Below are 15,400 nucleotides of genomic sequence, written 5' to 3'. Positions count from 1 at the left end.
TAGGGTTCATGTCTGTGTGTACCCCCTCTCTCTCCCGCAGGCGTGTTCGTGTACCCCCTGGGGGAGAAGGAGGTGGTGGTGGGCTTCGAGGCCGTGATCGCGGGCCGCCTGGTGGGCGTGCAGCTCCAGAGTCGGGGCAAGCTGGAGGCCTGCTGCCTGGACTGCTGCCCCTCCTCCCCCCCCGGGCCGGGCCTCGACGGCCGCGACTGGGGCTGCTGCGGGACCTCCAGCCTGGACATGCAGTGCAGCAACGGTGTGTTTAAGTTTAAGCGTTTTCGTGTGGCGGCTAACGTGGCGTAGTGGGCAAGGCGCTCGCCACGAATGACGGAGACGCTGGGTTCGCCGCCTGTTCGAGCCCAGCGTCTCCACATTTGCTTTCAGTTTAGCTGGCCGTCCGTACTAATACACATTGGCCGTATTAGGGGGTGGGAAACTGATGATGGGTGGGGATCGGGCGTTGTGGACAGCGACTCCTACAGGTCGGTTGGTGCGCCTGCGCAGTGGAATCAGGAAGTGTCGGGGGCGGCGTGAGCCTCCCACGCGTTACTCCTCGACACTGAGAGATCGAGCTGCGCAGGTGAAAAGATGCGACGGCTGTTACCTCAAGTACCGGAGGGGACTCGTGCTATGTATGACTTAGTCCACATTGCAGCCGGCTTGTGGGAGGCAAGAAACAGCGTTCGTGACAGGGGAGGGTTGAATTGGATGATGCGAAATTGGGATGGGAGAAAAATATAGAAAATGGGAGAAAAAGTGGATCAAAAAAATAAAGTTTAAGCTTTCGTTTATTTGGATCCCCATTAGCCACAGCAGTGCTGCTCTTCCTGGGGGTCAATGACACGTAGAATACAGTTACAGACTTCACACACTCACAACATTCACATGGCATATTAAAACCACAATAAATAATCCTTCCGAATCCGAATTCATAATACAATACAACAATACATACTCCTAATCAATACAATACAACAATACCTACTCATAATTAATTCATAATAAATACAGCATAATATACTATAACATAGGCGCAGGGGGGGAACGGGGGAACGGGGGAGAGGGGGGATGGGGGAATGGGGGGACGGGGGAACGGAGCGGGACGGTATTGAGCGAGAAAAGGGCTGTGCAACGCTGAAGAGCCAGTAGATATATAGGGATCCGTCACCTTAAAAAGTACCCAGAAATTATACTTTTTTTTTATCCACTTTTTCTCCCATTTTCTATCTTTCTCCCATCCCAATTTTCGTATCGTCCAATTCAACCCTCCCCTGTCTCGAATGCTGTTTCTTGCCTCCCACAAGCCGGCTGCAATGTGGACTAAGTCATACATAGCACAAGTCCCCTCCGGTACTCGAGGTAACAGCAGTCGCATCTTTTCACCTGCGCGGCGCGATCTTTCAGCGTCAGGGGTCTGCGCTTTGGAGGGGCGCCGCCCCCGTCGCTTCCTGATTCTACTCCGCAGGCGCACCAACCGACCTGTAGGAGTCGCTGTCCACAACGCCCGATCCCCACCCATCAGTTTCCCACCCCCTAATACTGCCAATGTGTATTAGTACGGACGACCAGCTAAACTGAAAGCAATGTGGAGCGCTGGGCTCGAAAGTATGGGTACTGTCTCAAAATCTGACTCAAGTAAAAGTCAAAGTATCTGACTAAAAACACACTTGAGTAAAAGTAAAAAAGTCCTACTTTTAAATGTACTTAAGTACTAAAAAGTAAAAGTAAAAGAATTTTTTTTGCAAAGGGATAGACGGGTCTCAAACTCATTCCATCGTGGGCCAAGTTTTCATTTTAACTACACATTGCACCAGGTGAGTTAGTTGAAGAGGTGAGCCAATTAGTGAAATCATCATCAGCTGGTGTTTAGGCAAGGCTGGAATGAAACCAAGCATACACTCAAGCATGCCCACAATGGAATGTGTTCTGCGATGGACCATGCTGAAATGAAAGAACAGGGGACACTTTTTTTGCATTAAAATTATTTAATGCACTTCTCCATTGAAGGTAAACTAACATGGACGGCATTCACATCACAGCATGAATAATATCACAATATTAATTTAAAGACCGAATACTGTAGTATCCTGAATAATATGACAATATTAAAAACAGAATGGTGTATCCTGAATAATATCACAATATTAACCACAGCATACTGGATTATCCTGAATAATATCACAATATTAAAGGCAGAATACTGGAGTATCCTGAATAATATCACAATATTAAAGGCAGAATACTGGAGTATCCTGAATAATATCACAATATTAAAGACAGAATACTGGAGCACCCTGAATAATATCACAATATTAAAGACAGAATACTGGAGTACCCTGAATAATATCACAATATTAAAGACAGAATACTGGAGTACCCTGAATAATATCACAATATTAAAGACAGAATACTGGAGTACCCTGAATAATATCACAATATTAACCACAGCATACTGGATTATCCTGAATAATATCACAATATTAAAGGCAGAATACTGGAGTATACCCTGAATAATATCACAATATTAACCACAGCATAATGCGGATTTTGTACTCCAAGTGAATGTCGTTTAAGGCACTGGCCAAAACATTAAAAGTATGGGAGCCCTTCAGTCTTCTGCAGCAGAACGCCTTTCAAAGCTTTCAGTGTCGATCCAGTGAGCGGTCACCCCAATGAAACTTCTTCGTCGGGCTGTCCAGCAATCTGTTGTTGTCGCGATCCATTCAACTTCACTCATAGCAGCAGTGACTTTCTCTTTCATGGTTTGAGCAGCTTTGCTGATCTTCGAGCGGACAGTGGGCCTCGTAATGACGTTAGTGCTTGGTCGCAAACCATTTATCAGGTTTTTGAATGATGGCAACTCAACAACACTATAAGGTTGGAGTCCTTGAACTATGTATTTTTTATGTAGATAGGGCCATGGATGCTCGTCTTGTCCATCCACACTGTCGCCGACCATTTCGTCCTCTTCATCACTCACTGTGGCCATCTTCTATGGCTTGTCACTCTGACTCTATTCTTCTGATAGCAGGTGTTTAATCAAAGATCCCCGCTTTCTAGTCTTGCACAAGGACCAATCAGCATGGGTATGGGCGGGTTCATTTTCCATTGATGGGGATTTGATTGGCTGTTTACCTGCAGTCGCAGGATTAATAACGTTAGTTTGGCAAGATAAACAATTCAAAAATACTAATTAAAATGGTTGGACCTGCAAGATTTGTACTTTGTACTTTGTAGGTCTGCATTTTAAATGTAAGGAGTAAAAAGTATGTTTTTTTTCTCTGAAATGTAATGGAGTAAAAGTACAAAGTATACAAACCTAATAATACTCGAGTAAAGTACAAATCCCCCAAAATAGTACTTAAGTATTGTAACGAAGTACAATTACTCAAGTTCTTTACACCCCTGGCTATAACTATTATTCTATATTATAGCTATGGATACAATACCATGGTCATTTGACAGTAAGAACCTTCCGTTCAAGATGCAAAAAAGAAATACATTTTCCATCCATACGTTCCCGCTTTATACCGTGGTGAATATGAGTGTTATTTTCGGAATGATCCGGGCAAATTCCTGTGAGGCTGGTTATAACCTGCAACGTGTATTATACTAAATCCATTGGCATTTCATCCCTACACACGCTACAATAAAAAAATGCATATGATATTATGTTAGGTATTATGTTTCATCATGAATGCATGAAAGGGGGGGGGGGGGGTAGTTTTTTGATGCTTTGATCGCCATCAACGGCATACGTTGTGGACTAACGTTACACAAACACGGTCGGATCGCATTGAAAACATGCTTGGATCAACGCAAGATTGATATCATATAGCCCTTACCTTGACTAGGATGTACCTCAAAAAGAATATTCCAATGATCTGATCGCCATTCCAAGTATCGATGTCCATCGTGTCGCCAACATAATCCACCACACATCATGAATCGTGAGTACTTGATTATTCTCAATCCGAGCGTTATAACCGCTCTGCCTGCCCGGAGAAAAATAGACGACCCGGACGCGTGAATACTTTACCCAAGGCAGTTGTCCTTCCGCGTTCGGTTTGCGCGCCCTGATTGGCCTCTCAGCGCCCAATCGCGTTAGCCCTACTATCGCCTAACTACTCGCTCAATATACTACAACAGCTGTAAGTACAATTATGTTGACATTGTTTTCCTCTTATTGCTCCTTCCTAGCAGCAGCACGGCGATCGAAAGGAGCCTTGAAGTTGTAGAATCACAGCTTTATTGTAAACAATTCCAAATGTTTTACATCCGTAGTACTTTACCATCTCCGCGGTCAACTAACTGCGAGCATCTGCAGCGACGTGATTCTCTTCACAGTAATATTACATTTCTCCCAATTTCTCTGCTAGCTCTGTGTAGGGCTAACGCGATTGGGCGCTGAGAGGCCAATCAGGGCGCGCAAACCGAACGCGGAAGGACAACTGCCTTGGGTAAAGTATTCACGCGACCCGGACCCATATAATTGACGCACAGCCGAAGATACAAGTTTCAAAGGGTGCTCGATACCGCCTCCTGGGAGGATCTGGCCGGTACTGTACCTTTGGAGTCCCAGTATGCCTTTTACAGGCAACATACAGCTCCCTGAGATTGATAGGGTATTAAAAAAAAAAAAAAAAAAAAGGATAAAAAGACCCAGGATCGACTTAAGTCGTTTCTGGCACTGAACGACTTAGGCCCAGAAACGACTTAAGTAGTTTTTGGCACTCAAGCAGTTAATACTTATTTGTACTTGTTTTCCCTGTGATATTATCCTTGATTTCATGTGATTTCAGCTGCTAAGCGATGGGATCCATGTTTTCCACGTTACCACAATGCTGCCAGGATTATATTATATACACTGAAAGAAAAAACGATAAATGTCTGATGGCAACGGTTGCCAAATAAAAATCAAATACATTTACAGATTACAACCTTTATTTAATGGTTAATGTTTTTGATCAAATGTTATTTACTGTATTCTTATGGCATTTACACTTAAAGTAGAAAAACTAAATCTGTAAAATAATACAGTGAATTTCCTGTGAAAAAACATTTCTTTTTACAGTGTAGGCTACTGCCCCAGTATCCAGAGCCAAGCCTCTTAATAAATCACTCAGACAATTATTGAGCAGTAATCAACCTAATCCATTTACAGATACCGCAGCGGCTAGAACACACCAGAACACATCGGCGCTGCTCCACTTAACACACAGACGGTCGGGCCCGGCCCGCACAGAACACGGGCCTCTAATGGGGAATATCTAAACTCTTAAGGAATGTAAAGGTTGCAGGTATAAACGGAACACAAACTGTGAAATCAAGATTCAAGATTCAAGATATTTATTCGTCACATACACATCCAGACGCGTAGTGAAATGAAGGTGGCCATGCCCCGCCTTGATTGTGCAAAAAATACAATAATAAGATAGAATAGATAATAAAATAGACATGATAAAGTAATAAGAATAAAATACAATACAGTGCTAAGCTAAGAAGCATTGTAACACATGTTGTGGAATATTCAAATGAACCATGACAGTAAGCTGTAGGAATTCTGATTGAGTCAATTTGTATAAAAATATAGAACATAGTTTATTTCTGCGGCCATAGCCATAGAAAAAGTGATCAGTTTATAATCAGAGACAACATGTTGTACACACAAAGCGTCTGAGCAGAAAGTGACCAAGAGCTCTTGGTCAGAACTTAGATTAAATACATAATCGAAACGACGTACATGAGATACCAGATATGACAGAAAAGGTAAACAAAATATGCCCTAGTGAGAGAATGAATAACAAAGATGGCTCTAGGGCTTATGTTATGTCTTCACACTAGAACACGAGTAAAGGCCAGATGTCATATCTCCTAACCTTGGTCGTTGTTAAAGAGACACTGTGTTAAGACTGTCGCCTAGTGTCTTAAAGCTGTATGCTATAGTTGATCATATTAACTAGTCAAGCTGTACAGAGATTTAACACAGATGGACATAGATAACATTTCCCTCACACACACTATGTACAATAATATACAATATACAGTTATGTATTTTTAAAAGTGACCTTTTTTTGTAGTGTGTTTGTGTGTGAGAGAGTGCAAGTGAGGATGTGCGTGCGTGCGTGCGTGCGTGCGTGCGTGCGTGCGTGTGTGTGGATACCGCTTCGATCGGTACCTGAATACAAATGCGGCCGTGTTTCTTCTTTACTAGCCTCATTAAGGGTAATGGCGTGGGGGGTCCTGAAGGTGGGGCGGGGGGGGATTGGGGGGGGCGGGGGGGGGGGGCAGATGACAGACGCTAAATGGATGGTCGGCGAAATGGCTTTCGCTTAGAGTGACCGTATATCAACTGGAGGAGCGTGCTATACTGTTCCATTAGACACTGTGGCAGAATGTTGACTAAAAATCTCTCCCTGCGATACACGGAAAGTAGAGGGTGGAAACAAGAAATCCTCTTTCTGAGGATTGTCCAAATGTTAAAAGCTATTTTTGAAAACTACAAAGGTGAATAATACAGTTTTTTGCTATTTTCTCTTAGAATACTGTTTTGGAGTCTTAATTTTTGTTAAGAATATAGGACAGGCATGTATAAGCATTACGCTTCAGTCTGTACCTTTTCAGTCCCTGTAAAATCAAATATTGTTAAATGATTGTGCATAATGTATTGTGTGAGATGATGACTAACTACTACTACTACTATGTCATAAATGTCTGGATGTAACAGTACTGTATAATCTGTATGTCGTGTATGTCATATATGTTATGATGAATTGAAAATGGGGGACCCTGATGTAAACAAGACGAAAGTCTTTCTCTGGTCTGCATCCCTTTAACAATTGTGTGTATTGAGCCGTACTGTATTGTACCCATTCTGCAATCTGTTAATAAAGTTTTTAATCAATCAATCAATCAAAACTCCTCCTCCTCTTCCTCAGGGCATCTGATCCTGGACGAGGACCTGGAGCGGACCACCTTCATCGTGGGCACAGGGGTGATCGGCCCCTTGGATATAGTGTCTATCGTCATAAGCACCACGTTGGAACTCCCCACGTTGGAGAGTGGCGCGATCCGCATAGTCTACCCCACGCTGCTCACCCCTATCGTCACCGGCCGGGTGACTCCAAGTAAAAGTGAAAACGGGGGGAAATCCGAGGAAACAGGGTACGATATGACCACGTTGAATTTACTTTGAAACAAGGTCTACCTGAATGTGTACATTATCTATAAGAGTTCAATACACGTACCTACTGTATTCACTGTATTCATTTACAGATGAAATCTAGCCTTCTGGCTAATTCTGGCGTATTTACATTTTTTATGTTGATTAATATGCACTGTCCCTTTTGCAAATAAACTTAAACTTAAACTTTTTTTTTTTTTTTTTTTACTCTGTTTATTTGATCAGGGACAGTGCATATAAATCAACAGTTATACATTTATAAATTAATAAAGAAAATGAAAAACTGTAAATATGCCAACGTTAGCAGGATTGCTATAGTTTTCAGTTGTAGTCCCTGGGGCTAGACGTTAACCCTTTCACTACCACACTACAGAATTTCACTACCACACTACAGAAGGTTAACCCTTTCACTACCACACTACAGAAGGTTAACCCTTTCACTACCACACTACAGAAGGTTAACCTTTCACTACCACACTACAGAAGGTTAACCCTTTCACTACCACACTACATAAGGTTAACCCTTTCACTACCACACTACATAAGGTTAACCCTTTCACGGCCACACTACAGACGGTTAACCCTTTCACTGCCACACTATAGACAGTTATATATTCGTACTTGGCTTATCGCGTCCCGCTCTTAAAGCCTATCGAGATACCCCTTATCTCATGTACCTATTGTACTCCATCACGGAAAAAACACGTACACCCACACTTGACCGGGTCCCGCCTCTATGGAGGCGCAGCCTATAAGACCGTAACCATGGTCACCAATACACCCTTCCTCTATTTTCGTTCCATCATAATGGATGCAGTGCACCTTATGTTAACTAGCATTATGAAAAGATTAGAGAAATTGCGTAATGTTGAAAGCTTACCGGAGGTTTGCTTACCCCTGGCATCTTCGAGGCATGTTTCAGCGACACGACGGGCCTATGTTGATGTTCCTCATCTGTCGGCAGCCAGATCAAGGGGCAGCGTACAAGGTTGGCTATCGAGCCGGGTTGTACAAAGGTAGGCCCTGTGTCATCAGGCACGGGTGTTGGTATTAGTAATGCTGGGTTGTTTTGTTACACAACCGTGTTGTGTGTCGGCGCCAGGGGCAGGATGGTTTGGTGAACGTTCACTGCAGTGAACGGGTTCCAAACGGTCCAGAAAGCGTGCTGTTAAACAACTAATGCTAGTCAAGTCAAGTCAAGAGTTTTAATTGTCACGGCATACAGGTATACAATGAAATGCGGGTGGTCTTGCCCGCGACGATGTGCAATACAGTGGTACAACATATAATAGAATCCAATAAAAATACAGTGGTACAACATATAATAGAATCCAATAAAAACAACAGTGCAATAAACAGGTAACATGGTGTGACATCTCGGTATCTGTACATAGTATTTACAGAGCATATAGGACATGCTAGGTAGCTTTAGTAGTGCAATACACTGTTCCTGTTGTTATACTAATTTAAAGTGGCCTTTCCTCTTGGCCATAAGTGTGCGTGTGTGCGGCATGAGTGTTAAAGTGGCTGCTAGTGTGTGAGCGTGCTCAGCCTGCATGTCGTGTGTGTGCTTGTGTGTGCTTGTGTGTGGATAGTTCAGTTTCTGTGGCTCTCAATGTTCATTGTTCAAGGCTCTGATGGCCTGGGGGAAGAAGCTGAGCCTAAGCCTCTCCATCCTAGTAGCTGGGGTTCGCAGGCGTCTGCCTGACCTCAGCAGCTGGAACAGGCTGTTATTGGGGTGGTGGGGGTCTTTCATTATTCTGCAGGCTCTGGATTTGCACCTCTTGTTGTATAGAACCTGCAGGGTAGGTAGCGCAATACCCGTGGTACGCTCGGCTGAGCGCACCACTCTCTGTAGGGCCTTCTTGTCCTGTGCCGTGCTGTTTCCATACCAGGCAGTGATGTTTCCGGTCAAGATGCTCTCTACAGCTCCTGAGTAGAAGGACTGGAGTATCTTCCCCGATACTCTGAACTTCCTTAACTGTCTCAGGTGGTAGAGGCGCTGCTTCGCTTTCTTTACTACTGTGTCTATGTGTGTTGACCATGTCAGATCCTCTGAGATGTGGACCCCCAGGTACTTGAAGCTGCTCACCCTGTCCACGGTAGCCCCGTTAATCATCAGTGGTGTGTGTGTCTCCTGCTGTCCTCTCCTATAATCCACGATCAGCTCCTTGGTTTTACCAATGTTCAGGAGCTGGCTGTTGTCCTGGCACCAACGTTCCAGTACCTCAACCTCCTCCCGGTAGGCCTTCTCGTCGTTGTCCGAGATCAGCCCCACCACCACCGTGTCGTCTGCGAACTTCACTATGGAGTTGGAGCTGAACTTGGCCACACAATCGTGTGTGTAGAGTGAGTACAGCAGGGGGCTTAGAACACAGCCCTGGGGGGACCCGATGCTCAGGGTGATGGTGTTGGAGGTCTGACCCCCCACCTTGACCGCCTGGGATCTTTCACTCAGAAAGTCCAGTACCCAGGCGCTCAGGGCGGAGCTCAGACCTAGCTCGATCAGCTTGTCCACCAGTCTGGTGGGGACTATGGTGTTGAACGCTGAGCTGTAGTCAATGAACAACAGTCTCACATAGCCCCCCTTCTGACGGTCAAGGTGGGAGAGAGTGCTGTGCAGTACCTGGGAGACCGCATCGTCAGTGGACCTGTTTGTCCTGTATGCAAATTGCATAGGGTCCATATCACTGCGGAGGGAGGCACAAATGTGGTCCTTGACCAGCCTCTCGAAACATTTCATGACCACAGAGGTGAGTGCCACCGGTCTGTAGTCATTTGGACATGTTGGGGAGGGTTTCTTCGGTACAGGGATGATGGTAGACATCTTGAAGCAGGCAGGGACCACTGACTCCGCCAGGGATTGATTAAATATGGCGGTGAACACCGGGGCAAGCATGCTAATGCTACATGCTAATACTAATGCTACATGGTAACACTACTGCTACGCTGTTCTAATGTCTCCGCCGTGAGATGTTGTCACTTCTCCCTCCTCTTGCCCGGTTCATCAATGAAGGTCAGTCGGTAGCTGTTGTGGGGGTTTTGCTGAGTCCTATTTACCTTTTTACGGGTAAATGGGTTGACAACAGGGTAGGCCGTGGCTAGGTAGCCTAGCCAGGTAACGTACCTCTGTGTTCCGGCGGGGTCTGTTGAACAGTGTCCCCACCTGGGAGCCGATGCTTGAGCTCGGCGGTGTAGCAGTAGAGCTATACTACTGCAGGATGGGACTTAACGGCGGCCAGTGTTATGGCTCAGCTGGCTAGTTCCTATCCACATTGGCGTCGGGTAGTGGGGCTATGGGTCCAGCCGACATTGTAAACATGTTGCGTGTTTGTGCGCAGGCGGTTGTTGATCTGGGTTCCACATCGCCTCACGCTAGGCTATAGTAGTGTAGTGGGCTACTGTTTTGTTCTGTCACTCTGCTATGAGAAGGTCTGTCTATGCTACAGCTTTCTCTCCTCTCAACCATTTCATGCTGACGATCAATCGGTGTCTATTGGGGGAGTATGCAGGGGGGGCTTTGTTTACCTTTTTTGGTAAATGGGCTAAGCTAGGGCTGGTGTGCTGTTGTGAATATTTTGAATGGATGCAGGACTAGTTTGCTCTGGTCCGCCTCCCCTTAACGTTGTGTATATGGGCTTGCTCATTCTACAGTATTTTGTGGTTTAGTTCTTTTATTCATTTAACCCCTTCATGGTGCACACCACAGTGGAGGTTGCTGTTTGCAACCACCAATGGTGCTCCGTGTTAACATCAGTCCTTTGCTTTTGACATATGGGTGGGTCGGCCTGGCGAGTGGCTGGTGGGCTGCTAAAGCCTGTACCGCCACGGTGTGGAATTGGCAGCGATTAGAACTGTGTTCGAATTGCTGTTTTTTCTATAAAAAAAATTGTGTCTGGTGGCGGGGCCTTGAGGGCCAGCCGACATCGACACATCGCGCGAGGTTGTTGACGTTATTAGCTTTGACCTAGCCGCAAGCTATAACCGCTCAGGTTCCCCTCTCCGCAGGGGATTTTGGTCTTCTGCTGGAGCGCGGGCGGTATTGTCCTAGGCCCCACACCGCCTCACACCGCGCAGCCAGAAGAAGAGAGAGCACAGCCTCGTCAGCGGCGATGACGAGGCCCTCGACAGGCGGCCATGTTTTCCCCCGCCAGAGGTATCCTGGGCGTTGAATCGACAGGTGTCCACAAGGCCGACAGCTTTGGCGGCCGAGGGATCGGCCATGTTGGATGGGTTCGGCTTGAACAACAAGCCGTCACTGTCCTGCCGCGAGCAGCCCGCTCTCCGATCACTCCCTCCCCCAACACCAGCGGAAAAAGTGGGCTCTGATTGTTTCCTTTGGCTGCGGGCCGCGTGCCTTCGTTGAAGCGCGGGCGGCCCCACTTTTCGCTTCTCATGGGGACAGGGGCTGACACCCAGTTGATGGCTGAGCCTGGGTCTGTCCGTGAGAATGTTGTGCTGTCAAGCGGCTCCCACACCATACCCTGTGTTGGTTGAGCCTGGTGTTACGTCTGTCAACTATAAGTGTTGTCAGCAGGGGGGCTCGAAACCTTTTGAGGCACACAGTGCGGACTTCCCCGGCCTCGCCTTCGCCAGGCCAGGTATCATGTTGGTGCCTCCCACTCCTGAAAGATTGGCAGTGGTCTCACAGGCACGCGTGATTTGGGAAGTAGTAATATCACTGCAGGGCTACGGTGTGTAGGAACCCATGGGGTCCTCACACCTTGCATGTCCGGCTGCAGAACAACTCCTCAGCATGTTCTGGAGGGGTGTTCAGTGGGGGGGATTTTTTCACCTAGAAAGCCCCCCGTATCAAACCGGCCCTTTCTGTCGGGGTCCCCCCTTGGGTGCGATTGCCTCGTGGGTCCGGGTCAGATGTCCCGACACGGAACGCTCTGCTCGCACGGTTCCAGGGTTGGCTACGCACAGCGGGTGGGACCGGGCCAACTATCTACAGTTCCTGGTGGACCTGCGCCACATGGCGGCGGGTGCGTTGGGAGTGTCATCACATATGACTACGGCAGTACCATATGTCGAGGTGGATGGAGAGAACGCTGAGGCGGGGACTTGTGTTTACACAACCCCACCCGTTTTCGGGTTTGGTACAGACCCTATTGTCAGGGTCTCCAGCAGTGACAGCTCTGGTCAACGAGATCCAATCTCTGTGGACGAAGCAAGCCATCGTCGTGGCGTTCTCCTCCCGGTGTTCTCTGGTGCCTGAGAAATCGGGAGGGGGGGGGGGTGTCAGACCCAGGCTGGACCTGTCCCATGGGAAGGTTCAGCATTTTTTGGATCGTCTCCTACCTGTTGAACACTGTCAGGTGGGGGTCTGGTTCTCCTCCATAGACCTGTAGGATGCGTATGCGCATCTCCGATCTTCCATCCTAGGGCTTACCTACGCTTCCTTTGCAGGGTTAGCATATGAGTACCAGAGGCTGCCGTTCGGTTTTCTCTGGCTCCCCGCATCTTCACCAGGTGCGTGGAGGCCGCACTGGGGCCTCTGCGTCGTCAGGGGTTACGGAGTGTATTCTGCCCTGACGACGTTCTGGTCCTTCGCGGTCAAGGTGGATCGTCAGGTCTCGTACCAGACAGGTCCCTACCAGCCTGGGGTTTGCTGTAGACTGGAAGTAGAGTACTCCTCTTCCCAGTCAACGGTTGGAGGGCTATGGGCATCCCTCTCAGAGCGTGTTGTCAACACGCTCGGGAGGTTCCGTCCTAGGACGGTTACGGCGCTGTCTCACGTCACGTTTTTCACCGACGTCTCCCTCGCTGGTGACGTGTCGGGCCAACGCAGTAGGGGGCAGCTGGCAAACCATGCTGCCCGGTCTGCGCTACGTTCAATGTGTTGGTATTGAAAGCGGTCCTTCTGGTCCTCAAACGGTGTTGATCAGGACGGACAATACGACGTCAGTGTCGTATATCGACAGACAGGGAGGAGTACGCTCCCCCCGTCTGCACCAGGCGGCGGGTGGCTGGCTATGGGCATCCTCCATCTGCGCGGCCTGAGGGCTCCCCACATCCCCGGCAGGGTGAATGTGGGTACAGGTGTACTGTCGCAGGGCGGTCCTCATCCTGACAGGTGGGGATTACGTCCAGACATAGCCAGGCAGGTCTGGGACCAATGCCGTGCCGCCTGGGATTCTTCCCCATACTTCTGTTAGGTCAGTTGTTGGGACGGGTACGTTGAGGGGCGCAGGTTCTTGATCCTGATGGTGATACCATCCAGAATGCGCATGCTCCCTCCACTGTCGCGCTTTACGCTGGCAGATGACGTATGTTCCAAGTGTGGTGTAAGGCGGGGGGCCGGGACCCAGTCTCCTGCCCCCTGGATGCTGTCCTTAGTTACCTCCAGTCTCTCCTTGATAGACTGTCGGCTTCGACGGTGAGGGTATATGCAACAGCTATATCCTCCTATCATGAGGGATTTGAGGGGATGTCTTGTTCAGCCACCCTCTTGTGAAGCGTTTCCTGCTTGGCGCTCGACGCGTTAAGCCGGTGCAACGCTCCTTGGCTCCGACTTGGGATCTTCAATTGGTCCTCGGTCAGTTGTCCTTGGCCCCGTTTGAGCCGCTCGAGCAGGCGCCGTTGGAACAGCTGTCTTTCAAGACCGCGTTCCTGCTGGCTGTCACTTCCGCTAAACGCGTGAGTGAGCTCTGTGCTCTTTCGGTACGTCCAGAGTGCCTGTCTTTTCGGGCCGATTGCGGTGCCACTCTGCGACCTAATCCTGCTTTCATGCCTAAGAATATCCGGAGTTCCTTCCGCTCCCGGGATATTGTGGTTCAGGCGTTTCGTCCTCCTCCTCACGCTAGTGAGTTAGATGCGGGCCTTCACCTGTCATGTCCGGTCCGTGCTTTGGGAATTTACCTCAGCCGTACTCAGGACCTCAGGGTTACCGATCAGCTTTTTGTCTGTTACGGTGGTTCTCGTGCCGGTAAGGCACTGTCGAAACAGCGCCTGTCCCATTGGTTGTGCGAGGGCATTGCCCTCTGCTACACATTGGCTGGGCAGGATCCCCCTGGGGGCATCAGGGCGCACTCCACTCGTGGGGTGGCTGCCTCTGCCGCTCTCCTGGGTGGGGCCTCGGTGGAGGACATCTGTGCTGCAGCTTCATGGTCCTCCCCGGGCCCCTTTGTAAGGTTTTACCTCATGGACATGACCGGGGGTTCTGTCTCCCAGGCGGTTCTGGGGTCTGTGGCCTTTCCTGCTTCCCGTCCTTTGGTAGGGTAGCAGGAGTGTGTGGGTATGGGCCACAGTGTGTTAGGTCACACTTGGTTCCGCCTGTGCTGTGTGTTCAAGGGGTTCTAGTTCCCTCTTGCTCGCACTCAGGTGGAGTTGACTGCGCCCCCCCTTCATTAGGAAGGATGGGGTGACAGGGCTCCCCAAACCCCTTGATGTGGGCTTACGGGTCCTCAGGGGGTACATCTGTCGGGCCTCGCGTCCGCTCTAACCCATATCTCGATAGGCTTTAAGAGCGGGACGCGATAAGCCAAGTACGAATATATAACGATAGGTTATGTATATAACCTAGTTATATGAGTACTGGCTGAGCGTCCCGCTTTTAAGCGGCCCTGAGTTCCCTTTTGAGGGATCTTTTACTGGAACGGGATTTTGGCGAGGAAGGGTGTATTGGTGACCATGGTTACGGTCTTATAGGCTGCGCCTCCATAGAGGCGGGACCCGGTCAGGTGTGGGTGTACGTGTTTTTTCCGTGATGGAGTACAATAGGTACATCATGAGATAAGGGGTATCTCGATAGGCTTTAAGAGCGGGACGCTCAGCCAGTACTCATATAACTAATCGTTAACCCTTTCACTGCCACATGACAAAAAGGGTTAACCCTTTCGCTACCACACTGCATAAGGTTAACCCTTTCACTACCACACTACAGACGGTTAACCGCCGTCTGTAGTGTGGTAGTGAAAAGGGTTAACCTTCTGCAGTGTGGTAGTGAACGGGTTTTTAAAGCCATAAAACTATTTTCCAAAAACGATCTCCGTCTCTCCTCCGTAGAGCCACCAGCTGTTTCGGTGCCACCGCCTCTGGTAAACAGGAGCGGGCCCTGGGCTCCGAGCGGCCGTGTGCCCACGCCATCTTCACCGGCGGCACCGTGGCCAACCTGGCTCCCTACGAACTCAACTTCCAGCTGCTGGTCAGAGGGGCCTGTCTCCTGGCTGGTACAGTACGCCTCTCGCCTCCTCCTCCTCTAAATAGAAGAATAGA

At 48.5% G+C, this 15,400-nt stretch overlaps 1 protein-coding gene across 1 annotated transcript in view; it reads left to right on the top strand.

The window, feature by feature from the left end:
* Window positions 1–15,400, top strand: part of vwa5b2 (von Willebrand factor A domain containing 5B2) — a gene marked incomplete at both ends in the record, with an annotated part of 100,688 nt that overhangs the window by 28,195 nt on the left and 57,093 nt on the right. Inside the window, 3 exon segments of the mRNA XM_084313337.1 lie at window positions 41–253; window positions 6,936–7,161; window positions 15,191–15,354. Of these exon segments, the coding sequence (XP_084169463.1) occupies window positions 41–253; window positions 6,936–7,161; window positions 15,191–15,354 (603 nt within the window).

This window comes from Notolepis coatsorum (assembly GCF_963971535.1).
Source record: "Notolepis coatsorum genome assembly, chromosome: 4".
In the NCBI taxonomy this organism is placed as follows: Eukaryota; Metazoa; Chordata; class Actinopteri; order Aulopiformes; family Paralepididae; genus Notolepis; species Notolepis coatsorum.
This window is presented reverse-complemented; position numbering and strand designations above follow the sequence as displayed.